Here is a 15,318-nt window from a genome sequence, read left to right on the forward strand (position 1 = left end):
ACCCAGCTTTGCAGAGATAATAAAAGGCCCTTCCTTTCTGTGAGGATTAGGCATTTCAAAGGCTATAGGAAAAGTTATCTGGATTTATCCAGGTTTGATTGCTCTTATTCTTGACCACGTTTCCGAAAGGCAATGAAGAACCCAACACCAGTCAGTTTGCTTCTGGTACTCATTTCCTTCTCAGGGGTCCTGTCTGAAACCAGTAAGTATTGGGGGATATGTACGATATACTCTTCACTTGAGAATTAATAGTCTGACAGGCACCAGGGGATTATTGGGTGTTGTCCTTGCCCAATACTGGACAGACGGAATATATGAAATTTTATTAAAGAAGAAGAAAAGTACATAGATACTAGGCATGCATGATCAATTAAAAATGATTCAAAACTACTTACAAAACTGGGGGGGGGGGGTTGCTGGAGCTTTGTTTCTAAAGTGTTTCTAAAGTTTACCGTATATACTTGAGTATAAGCCGACCCGAATATAAGCCGAGGCACCCTTCAGTTGGGGTGCCCAGAACGGGACATAGTTTTCCAGTCGAGAATTGCATTGGCTTTTTAAGCTGCCGGATCCCTCTGTTGAATCATGTATAGCTTGTGATCTATGTAGACTCCTAGATCCCTTTTGCACTCCAAGCACTTTCCGTCCTATATCTGTGAATTTCATTTTTATTGGTTACCATCTATTTATATTACTTAGGACTCCTCCCTACCGTACCTAATGTGACCTTAAATGATTCTAATGCACTTTATCTACTTATGAATTTGTTACCCATAATGTGCACCGTACACTTTGCTTATCCACTATTGCAACCTCATTGTTTTTAACCTGATGTTTTAATTCTGCGTTGTGTCTTTTAACTTATTGTGTATATTTTTTATTGGTTTTTGTTCTTGTCCTGATGTTTTATATTTTATCATTGTTTGTATTTTGATTTTGCTGTAAGCCGACCCGAGTCCCCTTCGGGGGAGATGGAGGCAGGATACAAATAAACTTATTATTATTATTATTATTATTATTTCTCCCTGTTGAAATTCATTTTTTTGAGGGTGCAACTAGCTCTCTAATCCGTGACGGCCATTTCGCAGCCTGATTCTGTCTTTATTTAATTTTTATTTACAGTACAGTAGAGTCTCGCTTATCCAACGTAAATGGGCCGGCAGAATGTTGGATAAGCGAATATGTTGGATAATAAGGAGAGATTAAGGAAAAGCCTATTGAACATCAAATTAGGTTAATGATTTTACAAATTAAGCACCAAAACATCATGTTAGACAACAAATTTGGCAGAAAAAGTAGTTCAATACAGAGTAATGCTATGTAGTAATTACTGTATTTACGAATTTAGCACCAAAATATCATGATGTATTGAAAACATTGACTTCAAAACTGCGTTGGATAATCCAGAATGTTGGATAAGCGAATGTGTTGGATAATAAGGAGGGATTAAGGAAAAGCCTATTGAACATCAAATTACGTTATGATTTTACAAATTAAGCACCAAAACATCATGTTATACAACAAATTTGACAGAAAAAGTAGTTCAATACGCAGTAATGCTATGTAGTAATTACTGTATTTACGAATTTAGCACCAAAATATCATGATGTATTGAAAACATTGACTTCAAAAATGCGTTGGATAATCCAGAATGTTGGATAACCGAGTGTTGGATAAGTGAGACTCTACTGTATTTATATTCCGTCCTTCTTTCTCACCCCGAAGGAGACTCAGGGCGGATCACATTGTACACATATAAGGCAAACATTCAATGCCATATGACATAGAACAGAGACAGAGACAGACGCAGAGGCAATTTAAACCTTGCCCAGTTTATCCATGCCTCACAACCTCTGAGGATGCCTGCCATAGATGTGGGCGAAACGTCAGGAGAGAATACTTCTGGAACATGGCCACACAGCCCGAAAGACATACAACAACCCTGTGATCCTGGCCATGAAAGCCTTCAACAACACAATTTAAACCTTCTCCAGCTTCCAGCTTCCTGAGGGAATGCTTGATTCCGGCCGCACTGGGAGCAGCAGCTTCATCATCCACTGCGACGGCAACTTCCTCATTCCGACGGCGGCTGGGTGATTTTTTTTATGACGTCATAAATTAGCCTCCCCACATATAAGTGGTACCTAAATTTCCTACTTGATAGAGGCAACTATCTTTCGGGTTGCTTAGGTCAGCAATGAGCAGGGGCTATATTTTTTATATTTTATTGTTGGGTGCTCACCCCAACATGGGCTGGCCTCGAACTCATGACCTCTTGGACAGGGGGAGTGTGACCCTGCTGGTTCTCTTGGACATCTCAGCGGCTTTCGATACCATCGACTATGGTCTCCTTCTGGGACGTCTCTCTGGGATGGGCCTTGGGGGTGCTGTTTTGCAGTGGCTCCGCTCCTTCCTGGAGGGTCGTTCCCAGATGGTGAAGCTGGGGGACACCTGCTCGGACCCCTGGCCATTGACCTGTGGGGTCCCGCAAGGTTCTATTCTGTCCCCCATGCTTTTCAATATCTACATGAAACCGCTGGGAGAGGTCATCCGGGGTTTTGGAGTTTGGTGCCATCTCTACGCGGATGACGCCCAACTCTATTATTCTTTTCCACCAAAATCCAAGGAAGCCCCTCGGATTCTGGACCAGTGCCTGGCTGCTGTGTTGGCCTGGATGAGGGCGAACAAGCTGAAGCTTAATCCCGACAAGACAGAGGTCCTCCAGGTCAGTCGCAAGTCTGATCGGGGTATTGGGTGGCCACCTGTGCTTGACGGGGTCGCACTCCCCCTGAAGGCGCAGGTCCATTGCAGCTTGGGGGTCCTCCTGGATTCGGGGCTGACGCTTGAGGCCCAGGTGTCGGCCGTGGCCGGGAGGGCCTTTGCACAACTCAAACTTGTGCGCCAGCTGCGACCATACCTCGAGAAGTCAGATCTGACCAGGGTGGTCCACGCCTTAGTTACCTCTAGGCTGGATTACTGCAATGCGCTCTACGTGGGGCTGCCTTTGAAGACGGCTCGGAAATTGCAACTAGTACAACGCTCGGCAGCCAGGTTTCTAACAGGAGCAAATTACAGGGCGCGTTCAACGCCTCTGTTTAAGGAGCTCCACTGGCTGCCGTTTACCTTCCGAGCCCAATTCAAGGTGCAGGTGATCACCTACAAAGCCCTAAACGGTTTGGGACCCGCCTACCTTAGAGACCGCATTTCCCCCTACGAACCCGCACGACCTCTTCGCTCATTGGGGGAGGCCCTCCTCTCGCTCCCACCACCCTCGCAGGCGCGGTTAGTGGGGACGAGAGAGAGGGCCTTCTCTGTCGTGGCCCCCCAGCTTTGGAACTTGTTTCTGACCCTAGAGAAGAAGCGACCCATGAGGCTTGGTCGCCATTCCAGCGTCCTGCTTTGTTCCAGAGAAGACGCATCTCTGTCCTTTATTAGTCAAGATGTAGCCTATCTATACAGCTTTGTTATTTTAATCCGTCTATGTGTATTAGAACAGGATAGCTTAGCTAGTTAGTTCCAAGCCTTTTCTATCCATCAATGGATTTCTTTTTACCTCAATAAATGTTTTTAATCTTTAAATCTAACTTTGCATCCCTTTTGCCTTCCTGATGACACAGAGGCCTTCCAAACTCACACCCTCGTAAGTCTCACCCTGCTGCAATTCTTTACTCTGCTATTTTAATGGGAATTTGCCTCATAAAAGAGGGTGATTAGAGCTTAACGGCTCTTCCATTCCCAACACCCTGGATCTAGACGCTATTCCCCTATTGATGCAGGCCAGAATCCCGTTGGCTTTTTTTGCAGCCGCATCACATTCCTGGCTCATGTTTAACCCTACGAACCCGCACGATCTCGTCGCTTGTCGGGGGAGGCCCTCCTCTCGCTCCCACCACCCTCACAGGCGCGGTTGGTGGGGACGAGAGAGAGGGCCTTCTCTGTCGTGGCCCCCCAGCTTTGGAACTTGCTCCCTAGGGAGATTAGGCTGGCCCCCACCCTCCTCTCCTTCCGGAAGAACCTGAAAACCTGGCTTTGCCGGAAAGCCTTTGATGAGTGAATTCTGTTGGTTCAAGTTGCCTGCCTACATAATAATAGACCCACTGATTCGCCTTCTTATTGTCATTATTGTCATTTCTAGTACTTTAATGACTATGTCAATGACATAACTACCTCCCCCCAATTTGACACATTCGCCCTTTGGCCTAGACTTGTGTTTTATATCTGTTTTTAACGCTTTTTCCTGCAATATTGTTTTTATGATGGTTTTACTGATATTGTTGATTTATTGTTGTAAATTTATGTGTTTTGATTTGTTTTTATATTGTGATGTTGGGCAAGGCCCCATGTGAGCCGCCCCGAGTCCCTACGGGGAGATGGGGCGGGGTACAAGAATAAAATTATTATTATTATTACAGTAGAGTCTCACTAATCCAAGCCTCGCTTATCCAAGCCTCTGGATAATCCAAGCCATTTTTGTAGTCAATGTTTCCAATATATCGTGATATTTTGGTGCTAAATGTGTAAATACAGTAATTACAACATAACATTACTGCATATTGAACTACTTTTTCTGTCAAATTTGTTGTATAACATGATGTTTTGGTGCTTAATTTGTAAAATCATAACCTAATTTAATGTTTAATAGGCTTTTCCTTGATCAATCCTTATAATCCAAGATATTCGCTTATCCAAGCTTCTGCCGGCCCGTTTAGCTTGGATTAGTGAGACTCTACTGTATTATTATTATTGGTCAGAGTGATATATTGCAGCTGGCTGCTAACCAGCCTGCGCCACAGCCCAGCCCTTCTGGGGTATTAGCTCTTCCTCCCAATTTGCTGACATGTCTAAATCTGATCAGCATGCTTTCTATTCCATAATCCAAGTCATTGATACTGTTATGTATTTCCATAGACCTGCAGCAGAAGGTGCTTGTCTTCCCCGCAGAATCGGACAGTGCCTCTGTGGTTCTGCAGGCCCCGCTCTTGGAGCCGCTGACCAGCTTCACCATGTGCCTGAGATACTACTCACTCCTGACCCGTGAATACGGCCTCTTCTCTTACGCTACGAAGGAACAGTACAACCAAATCCTGCTCTTGAAGCCCAGTCCAAACCAATATAGACTTTATCTTGGGGAAGTTTATGTGACCTTTATCCTTCCGGAAAAAAAGGACTCTAAACCCGGTTGGGAGCACATCTGTGTGAGCTGGGAGTCTGCCACGGGATTAGTGGCGTTGTGGTTGGATGGGGAGCCGTTGCCCCGGATGGGGCTGCAGAAAAGCCAGTGTATCCATCCCGAGGCATCTATTGTACTCGGGCAAGATCAAGACTCCTTCGGAGGTGGCTTTGATGCCAGCCAATCCTTTGTGGGAGAGATGAAGGATGTGTACATGTGGAACAGGGTTCTGAATGCCGATGAAGTGGGTCTCGTCTCGAGTGACTACGTCCTTTCTGACTCTCTGATTAACTGGAGAGCGTTGAATTATGAAATCAAGGGTTATGTTGTTCTTCAGCCTTGTCAAACGCCTTCCCCATACGGAGTTCAATCATAATCATATACATGCCTTCTTATTCACCGACAATGTTCCAATAAAGAAAAATAGCACCTGATTACTTATGCATTCCCAGCTATATATATAAAAACTAGCTGTGCCTGACCACGCGTTGCTGTGGCAAGTATGGTGATATGGGAAATAAAGTATTGGGGAATTGGGTAAAGGTTTTACCTTTCATCAAGTCCATTATAAATGGGTTATATAGCTGTGTGGAAGGGCCTTGAGTCTACACTGCCATATAATCCAGTTAAAATCAGATAATCTGTATTTTATAGGCAGTGTTGAAGAGGCCTAAGTGAGGCCTAACTCTGCCTGTCTCCTGGGCTGAGTGGGTTGCTAGGAGGCCAAGTGGGTGGAGCTTAGCCTTCTAACTGGATAAAAACAATTATTCCTCTCCCTCTAATTAGGACTTTGTTTTTCTTTTCTTTTTGTTGTATGAACGTAGAGGCACGGATGAGGGGTTGTGCTGCCAAGTTTAGAGTTTCTGGGATGTGTAGTTTTGTTGTTTTGTCCTAGGTTGAAATTTCATTACCCTTTTATATATATAGATGTAATGTGCATTTTCCCCATGGAGTTAACAACAAAACTACTGAGCCAAATCACACCAAATTTGGCCACAAAAGACATAGCCATCCATTCTATATCTTTCAATAAAAACACCTAGAAAAATGAAGTCCAAATTACAGAGGAAGAGTCGTTCTCCCCCTGGCTGCCATTCAGAAGGGTAGGCCCCGCCCCCTTTAAGCCCCACCCATTTCATGTCATAGCACCCCCCTCAGCCACAATGGCACCCAGGGGACAGGATTCCCTTAGGCTTCTTCCACACTGTCTATGAAATACAGATTATCAGATTTGAACTGAATTATATGGCAGTGTAGACTCAAGGCCTTTCCACACAGCTATATAATCCAGAATGCCAAGGCAGATAGTCCACAGTAACTGCTTTGAACTGGGTTATCTTGAGTCCACACTTCCATATAATCCAATTCAGTGTGAATTTTATACACTTGTCTAGAAGGGGCCTCATATAATCCAGTTCAAAGCAAATAATATACGATGATATATATATAAAATATATAGAAATTACTGTGGTATAATAAAACTGAACAATATAATTTCTAAAATCAGGACAGTAAATAAAAAACAACACAAAGGATTCTCCCAGGCAGGGAGCAGTCAGGCTTTGAAGCTGCAAGGCTACTCAATGCTAATCAAGCTAGCCAATTGCAACATTCACACTTTCCTCAACATTCACACCAGCCATGGTGGGGCAATGGTTAAACTCTTGTGCCAGCTGAACTGCTGACCTGAAGGTTGGATTGCTGACCTGAAGGTTGGTGGTTCAAATCCGTGAAATGGAGTGAGCTCCCGTCCATCAGCTCTAGCTTGGAGGAATGAAAGAGAAGCCACCCAGCAGGATGATAACACATCTGGGCGTGCCCTGGGCAACGTCTATGTAGATGGCCAATTCTCTCAAGTCGCTTCTGACAAGATTAAAACAAAAACCTTGCCTCCACCCTGGACATTATTCCACAGATATATAAACCCCACTTGCCTAGTTTCCAACAGACCTCACAACCTCTGAGGATGCCTGCCATAGATGTGGGCGAAACGTCAGGAGAGAATGCTTCTGGAACATACAGCCATACAGCCCAAAAAACTCACAGCAACCCAGTGATTCCAGCCATGAAAGCCTTTGCCAACACAAAAAATACTTCTAAACCATAACCTATGAGACCACTAGATGGTGGTACTGTGTTGGCATTTCCCCGGCTTCTTGTTTCGTAAACTTTCTTCCCTTCCTCTGGAGATAATAATAATAATAATAATAATAATAATAATAATAATAATAATAATATCACACAGTCCTAGACACCTGGGAAGTGTTCGACTTGTGATTTTGTGATATGAAATCCAGCATATCTATCTTGTTTGCTGTGTCATAAAATAATAATAATAATAATAATAATAATAATAATAGACATTGACAAATTCACGATCTGCCAACTGCAAAAGGCCACCCTATTGGGATCTGCGCGCATCATCCGAAAATACATCACACAGTCCTAGACACTTGGGAAGTGTTCGACTTGTGATTTTGTGATATGAAATCCGGCATATCTATCTTGTTTGCTGTGTCATAAAATAATAATAATAATAATAATAATAATAATAATAATAATAATAATCTTTATTTTTATATCCTGCCCCATTTCCCCGAAGGGACTCGGGGCGGCTCACAACAGGGACAAGCCCGAACAACGACACAACATATTTGACAAAACTTAAAATATTTCAACAATACACAAAATAATACAATGGACAATACATTAAAATCCAAGCAGATAAAATCAGAGTAATTAAAAGCGAACCAGCGGGGACAGGTTTCATAAAGTGCTATATCATGGAAATGAGTAACAGTGATAATATAAAAATATTACAAACAATTCAATCAGTTAAAATTAAATACATTAAACATTGATAAAAATATACATATAAATACACAATTGGTGCACTATGAAACATTATTCTTGTTCCTGGGTTATAAATGCCATTTGCTACTTGGTTCTATCATGAAAACATGGGGAAAGTTGATTAAACTGCAAAACTTGGTTTTTATTGGCCATTCCACAGTACATGTTGCTATAATTTTTCAAAGAATATCTGAGCGAGTTTCAATCAATTCAACATCATTTTGAGTCTGCCACAAAAGCGACGTGTCTGGAGTATAATAACTGCTTTCAAAGTAAGTACAGCACAATTAAACAAGAAATAACACTTTCTAACCCGAAACAGGGCCGCAAAAGCCATGCTTTTCTATGGCTGATTTAAGTTGTAAGGGATGGAGAATTCAGCACCTTGGAGAGTTCCCAGCCTCTTTGCTTTCCCTGGGATCCAGCCATTGCAGATCCCTACCAATAATAATAATAATAATAATAATAATAATAATACTTTATTTATACCCCACCACCATCTCCCCGTGGGGCCTCGGGGCGGCTTACATGGGGCAGAGGCCCAAACAACATAAGGACAAAATAAACAACAAAATACGAATCACAATATAAAAAGATAAAAACAGTAATACAATATGAAACAAGAATATTATAACAGTTAAAAACCAGTCAACTGAAACAGCAATTAAGGATAAAAAGTTGCATTTAAAACCCATAAATGGTAAGGACAATAATAAATGCAGGATAGATTGATAATAATAATAATAATAATAATAATAATAATAATAATAATAACCTGCAAAAGTATTGGAAAATGAGCACGCAAAGATACTATGGGACTTCCGAATCCAGACTGACAAAGTTCTGGAACACAACACACCAGACATCACAGTTGTGGAAAAGAAAAAGGTTTGGATCATTGATGTTGCCATCCCAGGTGACAGTCGCATTGACGAAAAACAACAGGAAAAACTCAGCCGCTTTCAGGACCTCAAGATTGAACTTCAAAGACTCTGGCAGAAACCAGCGCAGGTGGTCCCGGTGGTGATGGGCACAGTGGGTGCCGTGCCAAAAGATCTCAGCCGGCATTTGGAAACAATAGACATTGACAAAATGATGATCTGCCAACTGCAAAAGGCCACCCTACTGCACGCATCATCCGAAAATACATCACACAGTCCTAGACACTTGGGAAGTGTTCGACTTGGGATTTTGTGATATGAAATCCAGCATATCTATCTTGTTTGCTGTGTCATACTATAAAATAATAATAATAATAATAATAATAATAATAATAATAATAATAATAATAATCCTAGACACTTGGGAAGTGTTCGACTTGTGATTTTGTGATACGAAATCCAGCATATCTATCTTGTTTGCTGTGTCATACTATAAAATAATAATAATAATAATAATAATAATAATAATAATAATAATAATCCTAGACACTTGGGAAGTGTTCGACTTGTGATTTTGTGATACGAAATCCAGCATATCTATCTTGTTTGCTGTGTCATACTATAAAATAATAATAATAATAATAATAATAATAATAATAATAATAATAATAATAATCCTAGACACTTGGGAAGTGTTCGACTTGTGATTTTGTGATACGAAATCCAGCATATCTATCTTGTTTGCTGTGTCATACTATAAAATAATAATAATAATAATAATAATAATAATAATAATAATAATAATAATAATAATCCTAGACACTTGGGAAGTGTTCGACTTGTGATTTTGTGATACGAAATCCAGCATATCTATCTTGTTTGCTGTGTCATACTATAAAATAATAATAATAATAATAATAATAATAATCCTAGACACTTGGGAAGTGTTCGACTTGTGATTTTGTGATACGAAATCCAGCATATCTATCTTGTTTGCTGTGTCATACTATAAAATAATAATAATAATAATAATAATAATAATAATAATAATAATAATAATAATCCTAGACACTTGGGAAGTGTTCGACTTGTGATTTTGTGATACGAAATCCAGCATGTCTATCTTGTTTGCTGTGTCATGATAAAATAATAATAATAATAATAATAATAATAATAATAATAATAATAATAATAATAATTTAATAATAATACTTTATTTTTGTATCCCGCCACCATCTCCTCGAAGGGAATAAAAAAATCAGGAAAATATGAGGCTAATTTAAGAAACAATAAAATCTCACATTGTAACGACTGGAAACCTGAAGATTGTTACAACATCCCTTGAGGGCCAGTTGACATCAGTGAACTAATCAGACAGACAAACTGAGAAATCATTGACCAACTTCGAGAAAGACCGAGGCTTGATTCATCACATTTTCACGGCAACGATGAGGGCAAATTTAAATGACTGGATTTACAAACGAAAAGTCAAAGTGTGGTTGTCTACAGGGCGTAGGGTCACAAGAGGCACAAACTAAGAGAGAAAGAGCGTGAGGTTCGTAGTACAGTTTTAGTAGTTGCGCGACTAAATGTCTTCGGCATGTCTTTGGTTAGTGTGTTTGCTTTAGATTTAGATAGCCGTCATCATTTTAGTCTCATTGTATATAAATGAAAAGCTGTGTGTGTTTTTGTATTGTTGGTTTTTGTGATTTTTTTCGCCTTTGTTTCCAAAGAAGAATTAATAAAAAAGAAGAATCCTTCGACGGGGGAAGAAGCGGTGGCACGTGGAGCCCTCGCTCCCAAGGGCTGGAGGAAGCACTTCCCGGGATTGCTTTTAAATTTCCCCCCATTTGGTTTTAATGAATGCCAAGTGCTTATTGGAAAGTGCTTTCAGAGCCATCTGCTGCAAAGTGCAAAGAGTAATGTTTCCCTCCGCGCCGTTCATCCCCTCCTCAAGATCTATCTCACCCCTGAAACAGTTGTCCGACTATGAGCAAATTGGAACTTTACAACTTATTAGTTACTAGCTGTGCCCGGCCACGCATTGCTGTGGCATAGTCTGGTGGTTAGGGATCCCTCTGGTTAGGAAGCAGCCTGGCTTTGAAGCTGCAAGGCTGTTCAGTGGTATTCAAAGTGGCCAATGGAGGATCCCCCTGGTTAGGAAGCAGCCTGGCTTTGAAGCTGCAAGGCTGTTCCATCATGGCAACATTTTTTAAAAAGTGGTGTTAGGCTCCACACACAGCTATGAGGTCCTCTGGATAATGTAGTTGTTTCAGTTCCCTGGGGGCCCCTCTGCGCATGCGTTGTAAGCAATGTTTTTTTTTCCTGTTATTTGGACTTTATTTTTCTAGGTATTTTTATTGAAAGACAAAGACTGGATGACTATGTCTTTTGTGGCCAAATTTGGTGTGATTTGGTCCAGTGGTTTTGTTGTTTACTCCATGGGAAAAACACACATTACATTTTTATATATATAGACTAGCTGTGCCTTGCCACGCGTTGCTTAGTCTGGTGGTGTTGGTCAGTCTACATTAGGTTGTATTTACCCAAATCCCTCAGACAGATGGCCATCTGGTTTAGTTGTGTTGTTATAGTCACAATGCGTTGTTGTGAGTTTTGTGGGTCCGGATTGTGGTTTTGTAGTGTGGTTGTGTTGTTACAACCAGGAGGCAAGGTTTTTGCGTTGTGTTGCCAAGTTTCGTGTTTCTGAGACGTTTTGTTGTTATAGTCACTGTGCAAACAACTTTATCCTTTTATATACAGTAGAGTCTCACTTATCCAACACTCGCTTATCCAACGTTCTGGATTATCCAACGCATTTTTGTAGTCAATGTTTTCAATACATTGTGATATTTTGGTGCTAAATTCGTAAATATAACATGATGTTTTGGTGCTTAATTTGTAAAATTTGATGTTTAACAAGCTTTTCCTTCATCCCTCCTTATTATCCAAGATATTCGCTTAGCCAAGCTTCTGCTGGCCCATTTAGCTTGCATAAGTGAGACTCTACTGTATATCTATATATATAAAAGAGTGATGGCATCACGGCGACCCACAAAACAACAAAACTACAGGCCCCCCAACCTCGAAATTTGACAACACAGCCCATCATCCACGCCTCTAGGTTGATACAACAAAAAGAAAAGAAAAATAAAGTCCTAGAGAGAGAGGAATAATTGTTTTTATCCAATTGCGGCCAGTTAGAAGGCTAAGCTCCTCCAACTTGGTCTCCTAGCAACCCAATAAAAAATAATAAAAACACTAAAAAATTAATACAATAAAATACTATAATAACAGAAAATAACTAAAAATAATACAAGAAAATAATAAAATATAATAAATAAAAAGATAACTTACAATAAAATTTTTAAAAAAATTACAAATAACGTCAAATAAAAATTACACAACAATTTTTAACCAATGCCACCACCACTTTGCCACAGCAATGCGTGGCCGGGCACAGTTAGTACAGTATATAGTTTATAGTGGGCTTTAGGAATTAGTTGAATGTGACCCAAAGTAGAAATGTAATTAGCGAATAATAATAATAATAATAATAATAATAATAATAATCTTTATTTATACCCCAACGGGGACTCGGGGCGGCTTACATGGGGCCATGCCCAGAGCCATACAATATAACAAAATATAATAGAACAACAAATCATAGCACATTAAACAACACAATAAAAGAAAATATACACTACATTAAACAAGATCATAAGAACAATAAAACCAAGGGCGGGCCACATGAACACTAGATTAAAACTAGAATAGAATCTATAGAGTGAGTGAAAGATGCGTGGATTCATCTTTGCTTGTGAATTTTATAGAAATACAGTAGAGTCTCACTTATCCAAGCCTCGCTTATCCAAGCCTCTGGATAACCCAAGCCATTTTTGTCGTCAATGTTTTCAACATATTGTGATATTTTGGTGCTAAATTCGTAAATACAGTAATTACTACATAGCGTATTGAACTACTTTTTCTGTCAAATTTGTTGTATAACATGATGTTTTGGTGCTTAATTTGTAAAATCATAACCTGATTTGATGTTTAATAGGCTTTTCCTGAATCCCTCCTTATTATCCAAGATATTTGCTTATCCAAGCTTCTGCTGGCCCGTTTAGCTTGCATAAGTGAGACTCTACTGTATATACAGTATATAGTTTATAGTGGGCTTTAGGAATTAGTTGAATGTGACCCAAAGTAGAAATGTAATTAGCGAATAATAAATAATAATAAATAATAATTAGCGAATAATAGCGAATAAACATAGAGTAAAATAATAATAATAATAATAATAATAATAATAATAATAATAATAACAATAATCATCATCATCATCATCATCTTTATTTATACCCCGCCACCATCTCCCCAATGGGGACTCGGGGCGGCTTACATGGGGCCATGCCCAGAGCCATACAATATAACAAAATATAATAGAACAACAAATCATTCTATTTAATTATCTTACCACTGCAGCCAGAATGAATTTTGCTAAATTCTGGAAAGATAAAGAAATGCCGGATGTAAGATGTTGGTTAACAAAGATCTGGGAAGTAATGAATATGGACAAATTAACATATTTACTACAAAATAATGAAGGCAGACCAAAAAAACAGACAAACTGGGAAATGATCAAAATTTATTTGAAAGAGGAAGAACATAGGGTGATAATTTAAAATATATGGAAAATAAGATTCACAAAACAATCGAGAGTATAAACAAATGGAATCACACAAAATAAAGACACCGGATAGAGATGGTTGAAAGAATAAGAAAATTCTGTTAAATTACGGTGGTATAAGACACTGTGCTAAGATGGAAGTCAACTTTTAAGATGTAGTATGTTTGTTTTTTGTTGTTTTTGTTTATATATATATATATATATATATATATATATTCTCTTTTTTTTAATTTTATTTTATTTTTATTTTCCTTCCTTCTTTCTTTTTTCTGGTATGTTCGTCTGCTCCACTATTACTATTCTTCCCCCTTCCCCACTCTGTTCTATACCAAATTTATTTTAATTGTATGTTGAAAGCACTAATAAAATTTATTTTAACACAATATAACAAAATATAATAGAACAACAAATCATAGCTCATTAAACAACACAATAAAAGAAAATATACACTACATTAAACAAGATCATAAGAACAATAAAACCAAGGGCGGGCCACATGAACACTAGATTAAAACTAGAATAGAATCTATAGAGTGAGTGAAAGATGCGTGGATTCATCTTTGCTTGTGAATTTTATAGAAATACATTTTGTTTCTCTCTCCAAAGACTGGGCCACCGGAGAAAGGAAAAGACGCTTTCCATGGGCAGCATTGGCACTCTTTTTCCTCGCCATCCCAAGTCTCTTTTTTCATGCCCGTGAGCATGGCATGTTTGCCCATCCAAAAGAAGCCATCACCAGCTTCCCAGCACAGAGTGAGCCTCTCGGCAACATCTGCTGATATACGGCTGTCGGTTGTCGCTCCCTCCAGGAGCCCATCTGTGCCCACTTCCAAGGGGACCATCCGTCAATAAAGACCATGCTTGTTAGACGAGGCCAAGGGCTCTCTAGAGGCCCCTAAGACTCTCACTAGCCTTTGGGGGACTCCCACTGGACTCTTCCTAACAAATCAGGGCAACGAGGAGCAGACGGAGAAGCAGGCAGGCCATAAAGGGGGGCTTGGATGGCGGTAGGTGGGAGAGGGCTTACACCAATGATGGGCAAGCTTTTGCGCTTGGTGTGTCAAAATTCATCAAAAAAACCTAGCATGACTGGGGGGCTGTGTCACTTTGAGAGAAAAAAACCCACCATAATTTCGCAATATGTATAGTTTAAATAACAAAAATGTATAATCTATCTATATAAAAGAGTGATGGCATCACGGCAGCGGACAAAACAACAAAAGTAAACACCCCACAACCTTGAAAATTGACATCACAACCCCTCATCCATGCCTCTAGGTTGATACAACAAAAAGAAAAGAAAAATAAAGTCCTAATTAGAGGGAGAGGAATAATTGTTTTTATCCAATTGCTGCCAGTTAGAAGGCTAAGCTCCGCTCACTTGGTCTCCTAGCAACCCACTCAGCCCAGGGGACCCTTTACCTTAACTACCACCAATTCCTCAATACTTTATTTCCCATACCACCAGACTTCGCCACAGCAACGCGTGGCCGGGCACAGCTAGTGGTAATATATAACTGTATTTAATAAATCAAAAACTATTTACTACCATTATTTCCATGTACAACCATCTATGGCACCTCTTGCCGTTTCCACGCTGATTTCTCTCTATTCTAGTTTCAATGTAGTCATGAATAATGAATAATATAATAGTAATATAATAGTAATAATATGATAATATGATAATAATATGGATAAACATATTCGCTTATCCAACATTG

At 39.7% G+C, this 15,318-nt stretch overlaps 1 protein-coding gene across 1 annotated transcript; it reads left to right on the top strand.

The window, feature by feature from the left end:
* LOC100556416 (C-reactive protein) lies at positions 1-5,607 on the top strand. Its single transcript, XM_062965195.1, has 2 exons — positions 1-202; positions 4,909-5,607. The coding sequence occupies exons 1-2, from the start codon at positions 133-135 to the stop codon at positions 5,544-5,546; spliced, it is 708 nt and encodes a 235-aa protein (XP_062821265.1). The 5' UTR covers positions 1-132; the 3' UTR covers positions 5,547-5,607.
* The last annotated feature ends 9,711 nt before the right edge of the window (positions 5,608-15,318 follow it).

Source organism: Anolis carolinensis, unplaced genomic scaffold (genome assembly GCF_035594765.1).
Source record: "Anolis carolinensis isolate JA03-04 unplaced genomic scaffold, rAnoCar3.1.pri scaffold_14, whole genome shotgun sequence".
In the NCBI taxonomy this organism is placed as follows: Eukaryota; Metazoa; Chordata; class Lepidosauria; order Squamata; family Dactyloidae; genus Anolis; species Anolis carolinensis.

Excerpts from the sequence above, each read along its gene's own strand:
- LOC100556416 (XM_062965195.1), top strand. The coding sequence starts at position 133 with ATGAAGAACCCAACACCAGTCAGTTTGCTTCTGGTACTCATTTCCTTC. Across the intron at positions 203-4,908 it reads AGGGGTCCTGTCTGAAACCA|ACCTGCAGCAGAAGGTGCTT; the intron begins GTAAGTATTGGG and ends GTATTTCCATAG.